At 42.4% G+C, this 17,463-nt stretch overlaps 1 protein-coding gene and 4 non-coding genes across 5 annotated transcripts; all 5 read left to right on the top strand.

Moving 5' to 3' along the window:
• Positions 1-229: 229 nt before the first annotated feature.
• Positions 230-302, top strand: trnaf-gaa (transfer RNA phenylalanine (anticodon GAA)). The gene has a single exon. It is a non-coding gene; the product is annotated as a tRNA-Phe (tRNA).
• A 388-nt stretch (positions 303-690) lies between these two features.
• Positions 691-763, top strand: trnaf-gaa (transfer RNA phenylalanine (anticodon GAA)). The gene has a single exon. It is a non-coding gene; the product is annotated as a tRNA-Phe (tRNA).
• Positions 764-2,781: 2,018 nt separating this feature from the next.
• trnaf-gaa (transfer RNA phenylalanine (anticodon GAA)) lies at positions 2,782-2,854 on the top strand. Its single transcript has one exon. It is a non-coding gene; the product is annotated as a tRNA-Phe (tRNA).
• Positions 2,855-3,161: 307 nt separating this feature from the next.
• trnaf-gaa (transfer RNA phenylalanine (anticodon GAA)) lies at positions 3,162-3,234 on the top strand. Its single transcript has one exon. It is a non-coding gene; the product is annotated as a tRNA-Phe (tRNA).
• Positions 3,235-8,177: 4,943 nt separating this feature from the next.
• si:ch211-112f3.4 (EF-hand and coiled-coil domain-containing protein 1) lies at positions 8,178-16,874 on the top strand. Its single transcript, XM_063909921.1, is given in 10 exon segments — positions 8,178-8,548; positions 8,551-8,874; positions 10,324-10,759; positions 10,840-10,974; positions 12,425-12,501; positions 12,691-12,817; positions 12,901-13,039; positions 13,240-13,350; positions 15,731-15,797; positions 15,883-16,874. Coding segments are annotated over 10 exon segments (1,800 nt in total). The 5' UTR covers positions 8,178-8,334; the 3' UTR covers positions 16,053-16,874.
• The last annotated feature ends 589 nt before the right edge of the window (positions 16,875-17,463 follow it).

Below are 17,463 nucleotides of genomic sequence, written 5' to 3' on the forward strand. Positions count from 1 at the left end.
GCCCACTTAGTTTACATGCATACATTTAATATTGTGAATATTTACACATTTATTTCCTCTTGTGTTCCATCTTGAAGCCTCCATGTTCACCATTACTTTGTTAGATGCTTATTCAAAGCCCGACTGCCATCTAGCATTGGTTGAAAGTTGTGCTCTCTGAAAAAGCTTTTGTCTTTACTGAATGCTGTATTGTTTTCGGTCTGACGGCCACCATGATGTGTCCTTTTGTGCCGAAATAGCTCAGTTGGGAGAGCGTTAGACTGAAGATCTAAAGGTCCCTGGTTCGATCCCTGGTTTCGGCATCTGAGGGGAGGTTTTTAGGGACAAGTTTCCTTGGATAGAGCCTGTATAACATGCGGTCTGATTAAGTGCCTTTGTCTGGTCGACATATAGGATCAGTCACAACTCCAGATGCTTTGCAGCAAAGGATATATTGTGGGCACTAGTTTCCTTGTCATAGCAGCCTGATTTGGTGTCTGGAGGTCAAAGGTTAAACCTGCAAAATCATGTTATTCTGATTTTGTTCCTCTATCGGCTGCTCATAACTACGATGTAATCTGCAGAAATGCTAACCACATGCTAAGTGACAGCACAACTGCCATCTAGTATAAATTGAAGTTTGTACTTTCTGTAAAAGCTTTGTTTGTTACCAATAGTTTTCCACCAGAAGGCAACCATGACCTAATACAAGCCGAAATAGCTCAGTTGGGAGAGCGTTAGACTGAAGATCTAAAGGTCCCTGGTTCGATCCCTGGTTTCGGCAGCAGTGATTTGAGCACAACTTACCTCCTTAGTCTGTCTCTCATGGAGATGCAAAGTAGTACTGGTGATGCTTACACTACTGTGAAGTTTTGCAAACAGCAAGACATTTTTCATTTGATTTCGAGCATCTAAACTTTGTGCATGTTGCCAAATGACTATTATTTTGTTTGTGCAGGACACGGTGGGATGTGTTGGTGTGTGCTGTCAGTCACACCCTGATAAAGCTGCAGCTCTACCTGTAGCCACACGCCTCACCTCTCCCTGAACTTCATCCACACTCCTCACTGGCTTCCAGGAATGCAGGAGTCAAATCGTGTGTGTGGGGTGGGTAGGTGAGGAAGTGCGAGTGGATCATGTGCATGCATGCATCTTAGCCATGACCTTGGGTGGGACAGCTCAAAGGTAGAACGCTGCTCCGTGGATATCTCAGGAATGAGGAAATGTTTACATTGTCACACTGTGGAGTGCTGTTTACAATGTCACACACACACATACACACACACACGCCATAAATCACAGCTCCATTGAAGGAGTGCACTCCGATCCCTGCTTCTTGTCTAACCTAATTCCTCATGTCAAGGCTCAGTGTTGACACACTCCTCATCTATCACCGATTGCGTGATTAGGATGAATTGCTTGTGTTTGGGCCGAGCGGTCGTTCCAGGTGAGGAGTGTTTACTTTCACACACAACTTCATAACATTTACAAAGAGGATGTGGGTTTGTTTTAAAGTTGACAGATGTGGCTGAACAATGTGTCCGCTTTATGATCTGCAACAAAGTGAGTGAACCAGAGGGGGGGGGGGGGGGGGCGTCATTCGAGGACGGCTGACCATCTGGACCGACAGACTCTGTTGTAATCAGTCATTGTTTCTCATTAACAAGGATTTTTAGATACATTTAAAGACGTTTATTTAAATTGAGAACAATCCATGTCATAGAGGAACTTTGAGCTTTCAGAAAAGGTTGCATTTCTAGTTTTTGAAGATAGGTTTTTATTTCTTGAACATGGTAAACACAACCCTCTTATTTTGTATCTTCACCTGGAATTTCAGTCCTTAAGTAAGACTGAAAATGGGATTCCTGTGTGTTTGCTTCTCTGCGTTTAGAGTCCTTTAAACTGACTGTCACTGAGTCATACACCAACACACTAAATAAAATGCATAATAACCCCCCTCTCCATGACTTTTGTCAGAGATGTAGGGCAGCAATTATCCCTCTCAAGATACTTTGGATAAGTTCACCTGAGCAAACAGAGCGTTGAGATCAACAAAGCCCTGCTGACAAAAGGTTGTTTGTCCAATCAAGAAATAAACTGGATTACAGGCTCAGTAACAAAGGAGGCTCTTAAATGTGCCTTGTGCCTTGATCTACACAACTAGCCTTCAAGGAACCCCTAAAATAAAGTGACATTGTAAACCATTGCTTGTCAAACTAAATTGGTGAACCCAGCACACTTTGTATCTACCCAGTTCCTATTTTGAGCCTGCTGTGTCATTCTATTGCGGTATTTCAAGGTGCTTGGGTAGTTTTTGTCCCGCCCAGCTGCTGGTTAGTCGCAGGGTCCTTCTCAGTGACAGTTAAAGAAATGTACAGATTATACCGTCCTCCTTCTCCAACACGTGGTACCTACCTTACAGCTGGGTCACTTGAACCAATCTGCTGGGCTATCTATCAGCTTTGTGTGGTCTACAAAGTTAACCCCTCTCCTGAGTCAGTCCTCTAACTTCTCTAAAGAAAAGTGTGTGTCCGGTTTTGTACTTTACTAAGTCTTTACTGTGGAGTCAGCATAAAAACCAGACCGTAGCTTAACAGTGACTTTATGGAGTGAGTTAATGATGACTCTAGCTTGAAGCTGTCACCTCATCTAGCTAGCTAACCTTAGACCTGTTGTACTGTACTGTCACAGCCAAAACAGCAATCTAGTATTGGTTGAAAGTTGTACACTCTGAAAGCCTTATTGTCTTTACTGAATATTGTTTTGTTTTCCGTATGATGGTCACCATGATGCCATCGTTGTGCCGAAATAGCTCAGTTGGGAGAGCGTTAGACTGAAGTTCTAAAGGTCCCTGGTTCGATCCCTGGTTTCGGCAGAAGGACGACAGTTTTAGGCAGAACCTCGATGGTTAGAGCTGCTGAAGCGTTGGTGCTGTTCAGCATACAGGTTCACTCATACTGAACCTTCAGTGTAAAAATGGAGATTTGCTAATCAAATGCTAGGTGTGAACCCATCTGCCATCGAGCATAACCTCAATACTTTCTGAAAAATCATTTTACAACTCAAGACGTTCCTTAGGTTTTGGCTGAAACTGCCACCGAGTATCAGTGAATGAAACGTTCATCATTTTATCTAAAGTTTGTTCTGTTTGACGTATCAGAGAGTGAAGTTAGCTAATTTGTGCCGAAATAGCTCAGTTGGGAGAGCGTTAGACTGAAGATCTAAAGGTCCCTGGTTCGATCCCTGGTTTCGGCAGCATAGAGGAGAGTTTTAGGCTCAATCTTGATGGATAGAGTATCCTTAATCCTTGCTAATCATTTCATTCTGATCTGTTTTCTATCTATGTAGACTTGTACCTGTAATATAAATTGCCAAAAAAGCAAAACATTACCACAAAGAGACACAAATGAACCACTAAGCGATGCAAAATCCTGATTAGCAGGTAGAAATCAACTACAATGAGACTTAGAGAGACACAAAAAGACCACAAAAGGACAAAAAATGTTGTGTAAACGTATTCCTTAACTTGGGCTCAGTTCTCCGACATGCTGGCCCTGACAGGAAATGGTCACAGATCAATCAAGAAGAGGATACCCAAAAGATGCGATAGAGGTTAACATGTGTGACCCCGTCCTTTAGAGACCCTGACATCGCTGCAGGGTGAAACCAGGAAGAGCCCTCTCATAACATCGGTCAGTGTCGTCACTTCAAAGAGGACCTATAGATGTGTGTGTGTGTGTGTGTGTGTGTGTGTGTGTGTGTGTGTGTGTGTGTGTGTGTGTGTGTGTGTGTGTGTGTGTGTGTGTGTGTGTCTTTTTGTTGACCCTCAGAGGAGCATATGGCAGCCAACACAAAGCCTTACCCCGGTCCTATCAATACTGATACCGCCTCACTCCTCCTCTCAAAGGTGAACGACAGGACACTCGGGCATGCATGCAAGAGCGCACACACACACACACACACACACACACACACACACACACACACACACACACACACACACACACACACACACACACACACACACACACACACACACACTGCAAACCCCCTCTTTATTTACAGCCCCCCCCCCTTCTTGCTTTCTATCCTTTCATTTTCAGATCAGGTCCTTTCACCCAGAGAGCAGCAGCTGGAGGACTGAGGGAGGCAGCCTGACAGCAGGACCGAGGGCCGAGTCACACATTAACCCCTCGTTACCCCGATGCAAACCCACACACACACACACACACACACACACACACACACACACACACACACACACACACACACACACACACACACACACACACACACATATGAAAATAAGGAGCATTGAAACTCAACAAAACATCTGTGTAAGAAATTGTTGTTATTTTCTAACGTATCTAAGCTACAATGACACATTTCCTTTGATTTATCTGTTAAATATGACCTTGATTTTCCAACCTACACACTTCAATACATTGCATATTTAGGATATACGTTTAAAATATTATTAAACCAACATTAAACCGCTATTACCCCGATTTTACACCCGTTATGAAACCCTTTTACTTGAGGAGCCGCTGAAAATGGATGTGTTGCTGCAGGTTTCACTCTCTTTCTGACAGCTAGCTGTAACAACATCACCAAAGGCTGTCTAAAACTCCCCGTGGGTGGGCTTTGTTCAGGGCTGACCTTTAGCGCAAAATAAATTCACTTAAACACAAACCTTTCTTTGCAGCATGACGTTTTTTCGGCTGAAATCAGTACAAATGTACAGGAATCGGTCAGAAAGCTATCAAAACTGCACCAAAACTGTGAGTTATTTCATATACTATGGATCCTAAATGCATGATGAACACCATAAGAGGGGTGTACAGTAGTACGTTTTAGATTCCTCTAAACTTGTTTATGCATAAAATGAAGGAACAACAGGATAACATGTCACATGATAAATAACTTGACTATATTTGTTTACCTATATCTGCATTCATAGAAATACCATGTGTGTAACCAGGGCTGTAGTGCACACCTTGACCTTGACTTTAAATCACAGATCGTTCCCCTGGCAGTCTGAAAGGAAGAACATAGTTTCCTAAACCTGCCCACACATGTCGCCGCCTAAGCCGTCGGTGCACAGGAGATGAGTGTCTTTTTTATATCATCAGGACGATTTGTGAGTGTTTGAGAGAAGACTCGTGTTTGTTTTGGGGAAGTAGCTGTAAGTGGCTCAGACTGTACGCTCACACACCTTTCCAAAAGGTAAAAGCCCCAGATGAGTCACTGTGAGTGCTGCAGCTCAACCGTACTCTGGTCGGAGCTGCAGAGCAAAACAAAGACCAAACAATACGTGATGGTTTCCTTTTGAGCGGTTATGTCATTTCAGGTGACTCATCTGCTAGACGGTGCATTAGTGTGCAGTATGCAAAGGAGACAAGGAAGGATCCTCATCTGTAGACGGTCTACAGTCTATTTCATGATCCATTTGAATTATTCTTTAAACTCCATGTTTGTTAAGGTGGAAATAGACTACTTTTCTCCCCAAGCTTCTTCAAGTGGTACTCTGTCGCAATGACAACCAGATCCCTATCCTTTTCCTCAGAGCCATAGCAACTATCAACAACACAACACAGGACACACTGCATGTTTTCTACTCTTACTTTGGTTGTTCCACCATCCAACACTAGGGTAAGGGTAAATGAAAGTGAATGCAAAGAACCTGATAACTCGAGTTAGCTACACAGGCTAACGATAGCTACGAAGCTATATCCTTTTGCCATTTTGGTTGTGCAGTGGTTCACGTTCCGCGCCGTAAATCCAGCGTTCATTATCTCCAGAGATCGTACCGGGAGGCCCGTTTGTTTTCTACCCTTACTTCGTTTGTTCCAGTACTACACGCTTTGCATATCGGCATCAACCTGTGCAAGGTTTTTGAAGCTGTCGTCCGTGAAATGCTTGGCACACAGTACAGTACTTCGAACCGTTGAAGGACCAGTGTTAAAAATACATTTCAACCACTGACTTTTTCCTGGTTCTGCCTTCGGTAAGGTGAACAGATGACATTTCCCCTCACATTTCAGGCCACAGGACTTTCTTGACATTTCAGCCTTCCAACAGTAAATGGTCGGTTGGCAGAGGGTGTGCCTATTGGTCTATAGCTATGGGTGTGCCAATTTGCCGATTGGTCTCCAGATTTTGTGACGTCAATAACACCCGGAAGAAAAAAATGGAAAAAGAAAAATCTACAAGGATGCGTTTGAGGGCAGCATCGACACGTCTGTTCTGCTTTAGAGTTTTACTCGCTACAGGGTGTACTTTGAGGGTTTGTGACTCTGCAGAACGTTTATATGCAGAAAAAGCTACATAACAGAAGAAAGGACGGGTTATAACCAGAAAAGCATAATAGGGGACCTTTAAAGCAAAAAAAAACTAAGACATGTCTTCACTTTGACTGGAATCAATTCCATGTTCGCTGGTTTCCATTCAGCTTTCATTTGATTCAATCAAGTCCATTTTTTGTTGGTTATGTCCCGCTTCCCCAGCCTTTTGAGACATTTTTGATTAGAAACCCAAACATCCACAGCATGCTAATCAATTTTCAGTAAATATAGAAGATTTGATTGTATTTTCAGTTGTATTTATATTCATCTTACATTTATTCCATCTTTTGATATTGTCATGCATGTTTGTTAACCTTAGAGACAAATGTGTTTGGTGACGTTGGGCTCTATCATTTAAAATCTCCTTTTTCCTTTTCTTTAATTGATATTATACGCACAAATCCTGATGCCCTGAATGTGTGTGCTGCTCTAGTGAGGTGCAACAGTGGAGTGTAATGGATGTGTGAGGGAGGGTCTCTGCATGCCTAGGTGTGTGTGTAACAAAGACGCTCTCTTTGTGTCGCTGTCAGGTGTGTGAGTGGTGGTCAGGGTGGGGAGAGGTATTTCCGCTGGCAGCTTCCAAGTGAAGGTGTGTGTGCTCGTTGTGTTGTTGCTACCACACAGGCAGTGAGTCAGATCCACTTCAGAATGATTTTGGTGTAAGCTGAACCCATCGTGACTCACTCTGCATTATCGCGGTTTGTTTTGGTGCCACGAAACATCAGATGATATCCTTTACCTCACTTAAATAAAACGTGTCTTTAAATCTGATACTTTATCGGAGGAAACAAAGAAGAACTGAGATCATTGTGGGATGGATGTATGACTTGCAAGCTGTTTTGGCAATAGTTGATATGTGATCCACTTTTGTAATGGAGATCTAACAAACAGCGACACACACACACACGCACACACACACACACACACACACACACACACACACACACACACACACACACACACACACACACACACACACACACACACACACTGACATTAACTCAAGTACTGTACTTACAGTATGAGGATTAGGGCAAACATGTGTGATATTTTTTTGTGATTTCTTTTTAACTCTGATTTACAAAAGTCAGAAAACTGAGATATTCAGAGAAATAGTTTTTTGATTTAGTTTTTAACCCAAAAAATATCAACTTTTGGTCAGATCTCCAAAAGTATTTAAATCTGTCCTTAATCCTCTTCCTTATAACGCCATACTACACAATACTTTATAAATTAAGACTTTTAAACAGCCTTTTGAGACATTTTTGATTAGCAACCCAAACATCCACAGCATGCTAATCAAAAAACTAAGAATTTGACTATAAAACAACTTTTACATTATTGTACGTCATTATTTATATAAACATCTAAAATGCAAAGATTTGCTGCTTTTCTTTTTGAGTATTTTTCTGAATGTCCACTATTTTATCAAACCAAAACTGGATTAATTGAGAAATAAAGTATATAATATTAAGTTGTATAACATAGGACACTTTTCTTAAAGAAGTACTTTTACTTGGAAGGCTTTAAGCACGTTTGCCCGGTTATACATATTCTTACTCAGGTATCATTTGCACTGAAGGACTTTTACCTGTAACAGAGTTTACAGTCTGGAATCAGTACTTTCTTAGGTAAAGGATCTGTGTACTTCCGACACACACACACACACACACACACACACACACACACACACACACACACACACACACACACACACACACACACACACACACACACACACACACACACACACACACACACACGCACGTGCTGTCAGTGCGTGCACTCAACAGGGTGGAGTCGGTACAGTGGGGCTTTTTTTTTCCTTCCCCGAGGGGATCAGATTTACTCCGGGAAGGAATCAATAGACTTTAGTTTCCAGAGAATCCTTCCGCGTCAGGCCCCACAGGGACATGTTTCAGCCTCGTGCTGCAGTGGAATTACACCCGACCCTAATTACCGAGGTCTGATTTGTATTTAGTGAGATCAAGAAGGTAGTTTATGTAAAGACATGGAGCGCACGAGAGCAGCGCGTAAAAGCGAGTGGCTCCGGAGCGCCCTGGCCCACCACCACTGCCCGGATCCTGGCGTGGAGAACGAAATCGTCGTCTTGGCTAATGGAATAGACCAATACCTGCAGGAGGTCTTCCACCACCTGGCCTACCCCAACCGGGAGGACACGGTGTCGGCGGAGGACTTCAGCGCGCTCTGTGCCGTGCTGGGGATCCCGGAAAGAGGACAATCAGTGGAGAAAAACACGAGGAACATGAAGAGTTTGCAGATGTTTGTTCTGGGCTTCCCGGCCAGCTGTGCTTTAAAGACTTCCACTCACGGCTCTGTGGATATTTCCGAGTGCGCAGTGCAAGGAGAGGGGACTGCGCGTGGCGGCTGCCGGTAACCGAGGACACGGAGCTCGTGCAGATGCAGATCAGGGTCCGGTGGCCCCGGGTCAGGAGGAGGAAATGTGTGACTTTTGATCTGGCGAGGGATCACAATGGACCCGGTAACAGGGTGATGAAAGGAAGAGCCCCAGAGGACAGGAGCGAGTCAGGTACTGAACCAGGAAATGCCTCCTGAGATCACTGATCACTGGGTCCTGAGTTTCTTTGTTGTTGTTTATTGTTTATTGCAGTTACTCACTATTACTGAAGAGGATTAGGGCCACATGAGATCACGGTTTGGAAGGCAACTTAAAAAATGACGAGTAACAGGTGTCAAAAGTGTGATCTGACACCTGATTTATTCTTAACCCCTTCCACGTCCTACCCAGCGCCACCTGTTTTGTCATTGTGTGTCACACAAACACACACACACACACACACACACACACACACACACACACACACACACACACACACACACACACACACACACACACACACACACACACACCAAGTTCCTTTTGTATTTTCACTGATGGATAGCTGTGTTTGATGCAGCTGTTTTTTTAAAATCTTGTATTATGAAAAATAGCAGTTTTACATGTTATTTACATTTTTACATAATACATATATTTATTAAAGCAATATCCTTTGAGGACATATTTATTTAAGCTTACACAAAATCATAAAAACATAAATTAATAACCACCTCCACCAAAACCTAATTTTGAAAACCAATAAACGAGAAAAACACGCAGCTGGTAAAGGTGCACACTGATTATGAAGTACTTTATAGATGACTGGTAGATTGTGGTTTTACTCAAGCTATAATTAAAGTCTTTAAGTTAAGGGGTGTTAAAGTACCCCATGACTTTACTCAAACACACTACATGATCTACTAAGTTACTTTACCACCAAAGTTTCCATCCTACAGTTTCATTATATGCTCCAAAAATAACAATAATGGAGAACGTATTCAGATGCTTAGGAACAATTCCACACTGAACTAAAACTCTGACATTCCTGCATTCAAAAGGTTACTTTTTACTGCATTGTACTGTAATTGATAGAGCTAGAGATCATTTAAACTATACACTTATACACTGTCAGGAAGTGTAATGTCTAATCACCGTGCATCATCATGTGTGATATGTGAGATCTTAATCAGTTAAGTAAATAAAGCTGTCGAAAACGTGTTCATTTCCCCTGAAATATTTGTGTAGTGTTAGTCCAAAGAAGCATAATATGGACTCCAAATGTGTACCTGCCCACTTAATTTCCTTTTTTAAAAACCGTAACTTATCTGTATCCTTTTTATAATGTTTGTGTTTATTTCTTCTCCTTGTGGGAATCTCTACTGTTTCTCTTCTCAATCTGCTGCTGCATAAACTCTTGAGTTTCCCCACAGGGATTAATAAAGGTACATTTTATCTTATCTTAAAATGGAAATACTCAATTTATTGCAAGTAATTGAACTTAAAGAAGTATGTATTTGAGTTTGAGAAGATATACAACTTTATTTAGTCAGTCGAACTCGTATTCACATCAATATTAACATTCTTCTTCTTCTTCTTCTTCTTCTTCTTCTTCTTCTTCTTCTTCTTCTTCTTCTTCTTCAGATGAGGTAGCAGCTCTGAGGGAGCTGGTGGAGGACCTCCGCTCGGCGCTGCAGGGGAGCGACGCTCGCTGCCTGGCCCTGGAGGTGGCCCTCCGTCGGGAGAGGAGCCGCACCATCCCTTCTCCGCCCGTCTCCGCCCCCACAGTTTCATCTCCAACCACCTCCATCACCCTGGTGCAGGGAAAGCTGGTACCAACACAGAGGATTAAAGGACAGTGCAGTGGAGGAGACACAGCGAGGAAGGGGGCACGCAGACAGGAAATCAGAGACCCTCTTATACGGGAGCTGAAGCTGATCCGCTCCTCACGGGACGGGCAGCTGGAGGAGGCCATGAAGTTCAACGAGCGTGCGGAGGAGGAGCTGCGATGGGCGTACCAGGAGGTGCAGAAGCTTCACAGCGTGGAGTCTGCTCTGAGGAAGGAGAACGCTCAGATCAGGTTGGAATTTTGTACTTGGAAGATGTTGGGTGGGTGGGTGGCAGAGGAATGGTTTGATGATCTTGGATGATCTCCATCAGGAGGAGGGCAGAGGAGGCCAGGGAGGCTCTGAGTCAGGGGCTGCAGAGGGTCCGGATGATCCAGCAGCAGGCTCAGTGTGTGCCGCAGCTTCAGACCACCATCACACAGCTGGAGGCCGAGCTACAGCAGTACAGGTACAGTACATATACACTTACTTCTGTCTGTGTAGAGTGGAGCAGGAATGAGTCCTAAAACCCAGGAATGGGTTAGCATTTGACCACTTCCGGTTCCCTTGTCTTGAACTCAACATGGTTGTAGCTAGAAGCCTGAAATAAGATCTGTTGTGACTAAATTACCGACTAAACGTCGTCACGCAATTAGCTGCTACGTTAGCCACCTTTAGCTTAGCGATGGTGACGCGCAGCCATGTGACCGTGATGTAGTTTTCATAGCCTAACGTTGGTGTTTTTGCTTCTGGTGATTGCTTTAAAAATCATACAGTGGTTTTATTATGTGGAGATGATCCTTCAGAACAAAACGTGTTAAGTTTCATAAACCTTTGTTTATGTCTTATACTGAAATCTAATCCCATTGCTTTTTGTCAGGAGAGCCGTTGTCATGCTTACTGTGATGGCCTACAAAACTAAATCATCACTAGTATACTCCAGCCATGATTTGTTGTTTAGTACTCAATGGTTTCTTGGAGTCCCCAATGATTCAACGTATTTTTCCTTTTCATGGGGTGGTTGAAAGCACTCTTACCAAGATGAGACATTTATTTATATTACTATACTTTATCATTATTATAGTTATTGGATTATTATGGGTTGGAGAAACGCTGCTCGTCCCTTGATCTTCGTTAAGACTATGAAAACCCTCGCAGGATCATATTTCGATCCTTCAGCTTTTGATGTCTTGCATACTGCTCTTAGATCACCAGTACTGACATGATACTCTCTTTTAAGTTAATTTCACAGTGCTTCGATGTCACTACGCTGAAGTTCTCCTTGTTCTTGCATCCAATTCCTGCCAGATTATTTGCACACTGCACAGCCCCTGCAGTTACACAGTGATAAGGTGGCGTTACCCATACTAATAATTAATAATTGGCAACACAGCTATGATCAAAAAGGATGCATCTTTCAGTAATCCAGAGGAAGTGCACATTTGGATGTTGCTGTATGTCGCCTAGTGTGTGTGCACGGGCATCTATTTACACATCATTTGCCTCTGAGCTCTACTGATTTGAAATTCAATGCACTGATGCCAGCAGCTTAGGTTACACACTAGTCTGAATTAGACACTACGTTAATGCTCAATGCTCTAGAGCAGGGATTCCTAAAGTGTGGGGGGTGCCCGAGCTGCCACCAGGGGGTGCGCGAGATGAAACATGTAATGGTGGTCTGGTGTAAAAATGTTGTTTATTAAGTGGGATTTTTCCAAAGGCTAGAATAAAAAAACAGGAACAATAAACATTTCCTTTGTAATCCCTTTTATTTTAAATCCAAAAACTATAATTGATTAGTTTTTGATAGAAGCTGTCTTCTTCTACGTTTCACTGATATGATGCTTTGACACTATACTGAAGGTGAGTCTCCTTAGTACAAACTCTTTGTGAAATGTCTCTAATTTTGCCACCATTAGATCCCGCTGCACCTGCATCCCTGATCCAAATATACAAATGAACCCAACTGGTGAAGACGACGTCTGTGGCAAGACAGGTGAGTAGCAAACCGATGGATCACTGAGCCATAAGGGATCAGGAATGCTTTCTAACTGAACTCTTAAAGAGGCCCTATCTTTGCTGGTGGTTTTCCCTTTCCTGTAGTGTTATTAGGTTTGTGTGCATGTAAATGGTCTGCAAAGGCTAAAATCCCAGGAAGTAAAGTACCAGCTTCTTCTGTTTGCAGAGGAAGAGTGTCTGCAGAGAGCCGTGGAAGGGAAAGCTGCCTCTGATGAAGAGGAGGACGACAGAGGGATCAGGGAGGAAGGACCGTTGGAGGTGAAGAAGCACCGGCTGCACAGCTGTGGAAAAGGGTTAGCTAACACCTAACACACCGCCACCGTGGACACGCTCTCCTTTCAAAATGTCTGAATTAACTTTCCTTTTCTTCCTGCAGATGTCAGAGTCATGTGATCTCTCAGAGTCACCTGCATGATAGAAACTTCATCAGCACTTCTTTTAAGGACAGCAGGGGGCGCTGCAGCCGGAAGGGACCGAAACAAGAGCAGCAGGGAGGGAGCTTTGAGAAAGAAAAGGTGAGAAAGAGAAACGTGGTTATGATAATGGATCAGGTGCAGCCTGACAAAGAGCTATTACAAACAGGCTTAAAGCTCTAGAAGCAAGCTGTCAAATTAGGTATGGGAAAAACCTTTTACAAATGACCTGTGGATTAGTCTCTAGCAGAAGAGAAATGTGAGAAGGAAGAAGTAAAGTTCATGCTGTGTTCTGATGCCAGAGGCCCAAAGAAGAGGAGGACAAGACAAGGCCGGAGGAGAAGACACGTCTGTCTCTGCTGGAGGAGAAACTCACTGATGCCCTCACACTGCTGCTGCAGCTACGCAACAAGGTACACACACACACACACACACACACACACACACACACACACGCACACACACACACACACACACACACACACACACACACACACACACACTCTACTGCCATCTAGTGTTTATTCCAACCTAATTGGACACGCATAGAGAGCTACAGCTACAGTGATGGATCCTTCAATATATATTTATATATTTTATGAACGTATTTTATACAGGAAGAAGGACTTTAAGAGAGGAAGAAGAGCATTTTCCTTTTTATGTCCTGTGTTTGTAACAAAAATATGTATACTCAATTAATAATATTAGTTTTCTGTTATTTATAATCGTTTTATTGTATCCCATTTCAGAATGGAAACCCTTTTTTAAAAGTCTGTTTTTATTTATTTGACTCTTTTTATGTAAGGACATTATGAGTTAAAAAGTGGCATGTAAGGAAAGTGTTTTGGGGTACCATGCCATTATGAAACATGATGTCGTATGAACACTGAAGTCAACCATTCCTTTAAATACTTCATGTACAGTGGTATGCAAAAGTTTGGGCACCCCTCTGAGATTTCATGACAATTTGCTTTTCCTTTATAATAGAAGATCACAGCAACAACATTTGTTTTCCTACAAAGATGTAGACGTTTTAGTGTTTTCCAGACCAAAATTCTTAGGGTAGCATTACATAGTTTTATTATAATAAAATAAAATGCAAAAAATGGGATGTGCAAAAGTTTGGGCACCCTTATAAATAGCATTCATTTCAACACCTGTACGGATTTATAGCTGACAGGTTGCTGCACAAAATTGCTTTGATTAGCTCATTAGACCTTCAATTACAAAGACAGGTGGAACCAATCATGAAAAAGGCTATTTAACATAGGTAATAGCTGGCTGTGCCTGGCCTAGGTTCTTTCTTAGGGAGTGGCAAGATGGGGACCTCAAAACAACTCTCCACTGACCTGAAAGCTAAGATAATCCAACATTATAAATTAGGAGAAGGGTACAAAAAATTATCTGACAGGTTTAAACTGTCTGTCTCCACAGTCAGAAACGTAGTTGTGAAATGGAAGGCCACAGGAACAGTCCGTGTGAAGGAAAGATGTGGTAGGCCGACAAAAATAGGGGAAAGGCACAGGCGAAGGATGGTGAAAATGGTCACAGAGAAGCCACAGACCACCTCCAGAGAACTACAACAACATCTGGCTGCTGATGGTGTAGTTGTTCACCGTTCCACAATCCAGCGTACTTTGCACCAGGAAGAGCTCATTGGAAGGGTGATGTGCAAAAAGCCTTTCCTGAGTGTTAATCACAAGAAGAGTCGCATGAGGTATGCAAAAGCACATCTGGACAAGCCAGAAGCATTTTGGAACAAAATACTGTGGTCAGATGAGACCAAGATTGAGTTATTTGGTCATAACATGAACAGGTATGCATGGCGAAAAAAACACACTGCATTCAATGAAAAGAACTTGTTGCCCACTGTAAAATTTGGTGGAGGATCTATCATGTTATGGGGCTGTGTGGCTAGCACAGGTACTGGAAAACTTGTTAAAGTTGAGGGCCACATGAATTCCTTACAGTACCAGGAGATTCTTGACAAGAATGTTCTAGAGTCAGTCACAAAGTTGAAGCTACGCCGGGGTTGGATTTTTCAGCAGGACAATGATCCTAAGCACCGATCAAAATCCACCAAGGAATTCATGCAGAAGCACAGGTACAATGTTCTGGAATGGCCATCCCAGTCCCCAGACCTTAACATCATTGAAAATGTATGGATTTATTTGAAGAAGGCTGTCCATGCACGGAGGCCAAGAAACCTGACTGAACTGGAGACGTTTTGTGTGGAAGAATGGGCCAAAATACCACCTGCCAGGCTTAAGGGACTTGTCTGTGGCTACAGGAGGCGTCTACAGGCCGTTATTGCAGCAAAAGGAGGCAATACTAAATATTAATGGAATTATTTCTTAGGGGTGCCCAAATTTATGCACATGCCTATTTTTGTTTGAATGCACATAAACATGTTTCTGTTTGACCAATAAAAGTTATTTCACTACTGAGATGTTTCTGTTACCATAAGGTATAACATATGTTAAAATGAAGTTGCTGCTTCAAAAGCTCAGCAAGTGACAAACTGATGCAGTGGTTTTCCTAAGGGGTGCCCAAACTTTTGCATACCACTGTATATTTTTGACATTTCTTTTCATGAAATTATTTTTTTAATGGAACCATTTATTTCATAATGCTCAATACTATTTCCACTCCAATGAACTATGGTACAGTATAAGGCCTGACAATAGTATGTTGTGCATGTTGATGCCAGCGCACTGTAAAGCTGTGTTTGCTTTTTATTGTGTGTTTGTTTCAAATAATAACATTACAAATAAATTCTTACTCTTTGTGTAGAACGTGTCCCGCAGGACCCTGGGGAAGATAGTGATGGATACTCTGGATGTGTGCAGGGCTGGAGACGGTAGGTGTGTTATATTCCAGTAACATGTACAATACGTGTTGATTTGCTCGTTGCTGGAATTGTAATTAGTAAATGCTTCCCCCAGGTCCCTCTCAGGTGCTGCAGGTAGCTGACGCGCTCTGTGTCCGGCTGTCCTCCAGGGATCTCCTGGGAATCGGAGGGGATGATGAAGGAGGGGAGAGCAGAGAGAAAGCCCTGGTTTCATCTTCAGGGTGTCAAACCAGCAGCGTAAACCCTCTGCTCATCTCCTGTTAAATACAGATTTGATATTCAACTTAATAATGATTCCCGTGGCTGCCAAATGAACTGCAGTCAGTATCCTGCTGCTAGCGCTCGTGCTCCGTAAGCGTGACAAAGAAAATACTGGTATCATGTTGATATAATAATGTCAAATAAATCACAATTTTATTTATATGTGTTTTTTATCTGTACATTTGATTTGGACCATTGGTTCCATGAATGACTGACACCTAAAACAAGAGTCTGCAGATTAAATATTTAGCTAGCTAATGTAAGCTAATGTTAGCTTGCTTGCTAACTTCGTCAAAATGCTAGCTCGCTAATTCTTCAAAATAGTCTCAAGTTTACTAATTCATCCAGACTCTTGGAGCTGATCTGTCTGGTATATTTGCTAGCTTGCTGTTTTTAAATTGATTCATTAGCTAACGTTACAAAGCAACCAATGCCAGATCTATCCGCAGAGCTAAGCTACAGCTAGCTGCACTGTTAGCATCGAGTTAGCATTACACAACATTCTTTCAATTGTCTCCCAAAAAAACAGGCTGTGATAGGCCAACAATAAAGACAGGATCATTCTGCACTAAATTACCTATAATCCAATCACACATTTGCAATACAAAAGTTATTAACTGACCATTTAATGAGTAAAAAGTGACTTTAAATGATTCACTACTGTAGTACTTACATCTTTGGCTTGTTTGCACACGTCAGTTTCAGCTGTTTACCCCATATTTCATGCTGGTTCGATGTATTTAAAGATGAATTGTATTCATAATAATTTTATCTGTTTGTGTTATATTTTGTATTTAATTTCAATGATTAAATGTTTTATCCAAACCCTTTGTGTGCAGTGTTAGAGTTGATGCATCATTTTGTGTTAATCGTTAATGGTGGAGGTCAAAGTTATGTTCCACTGCAAATCCTTACAACTAAACAGTGTCTGATATGATACTGTTGCAATGGGACATATTGATATTCACAAGTCATGATTTAATCACTTTTGGTGAAAAGCAGTGGCTCAGTCAGTAGGGGCTTAGACTGGGAATCGTAGGGTCGCCGGTTCAAGTCCCACAACAGACTTGAAATATGGAAAGTGGACTGCTACTTGGAGAGGTCCCAGTTCACCTTCTAGGCCCTGCTGTGGTGCCCTTGAGCAAGGCACCGGACACCTCCAATCCCCTGTCCCCATTGCTGCACAATAGCTGCCCACTGCTCCTAGTACTAGGATGGGTTAAATGCAGAGGACAAATTTCACTGTGTGTGCTCTGCTGTGTGTGACAAATAAAGAGGGTTTCTTTAAGGATAAATGCCAGAGTGCTTTAAATCTTTGGCTGGTTTTCAGTTTATGTAAAAACAACAAACAAACAAACAGAGCAATCCGGATATCCCTGGGATGGCAGTTTATCTCCTCAGGGAAATATGTTAC

Source organism: Eleginops maclovinus, chromosome 20, assembly GCF_036324505.1.
Source record: "Eleginops maclovinus isolate JMC-PN-2008 ecotype Puerto Natales chromosome 20, JC_Emac_rtc_rv5, whole genome shotgun sequence".
NCBI classification, from domain to species: Eukaryota; Metazoa; Chordata; class Actinopteri; order Perciformes; family Eleginopidae; genus Eleginops; species Eleginops maclovinus.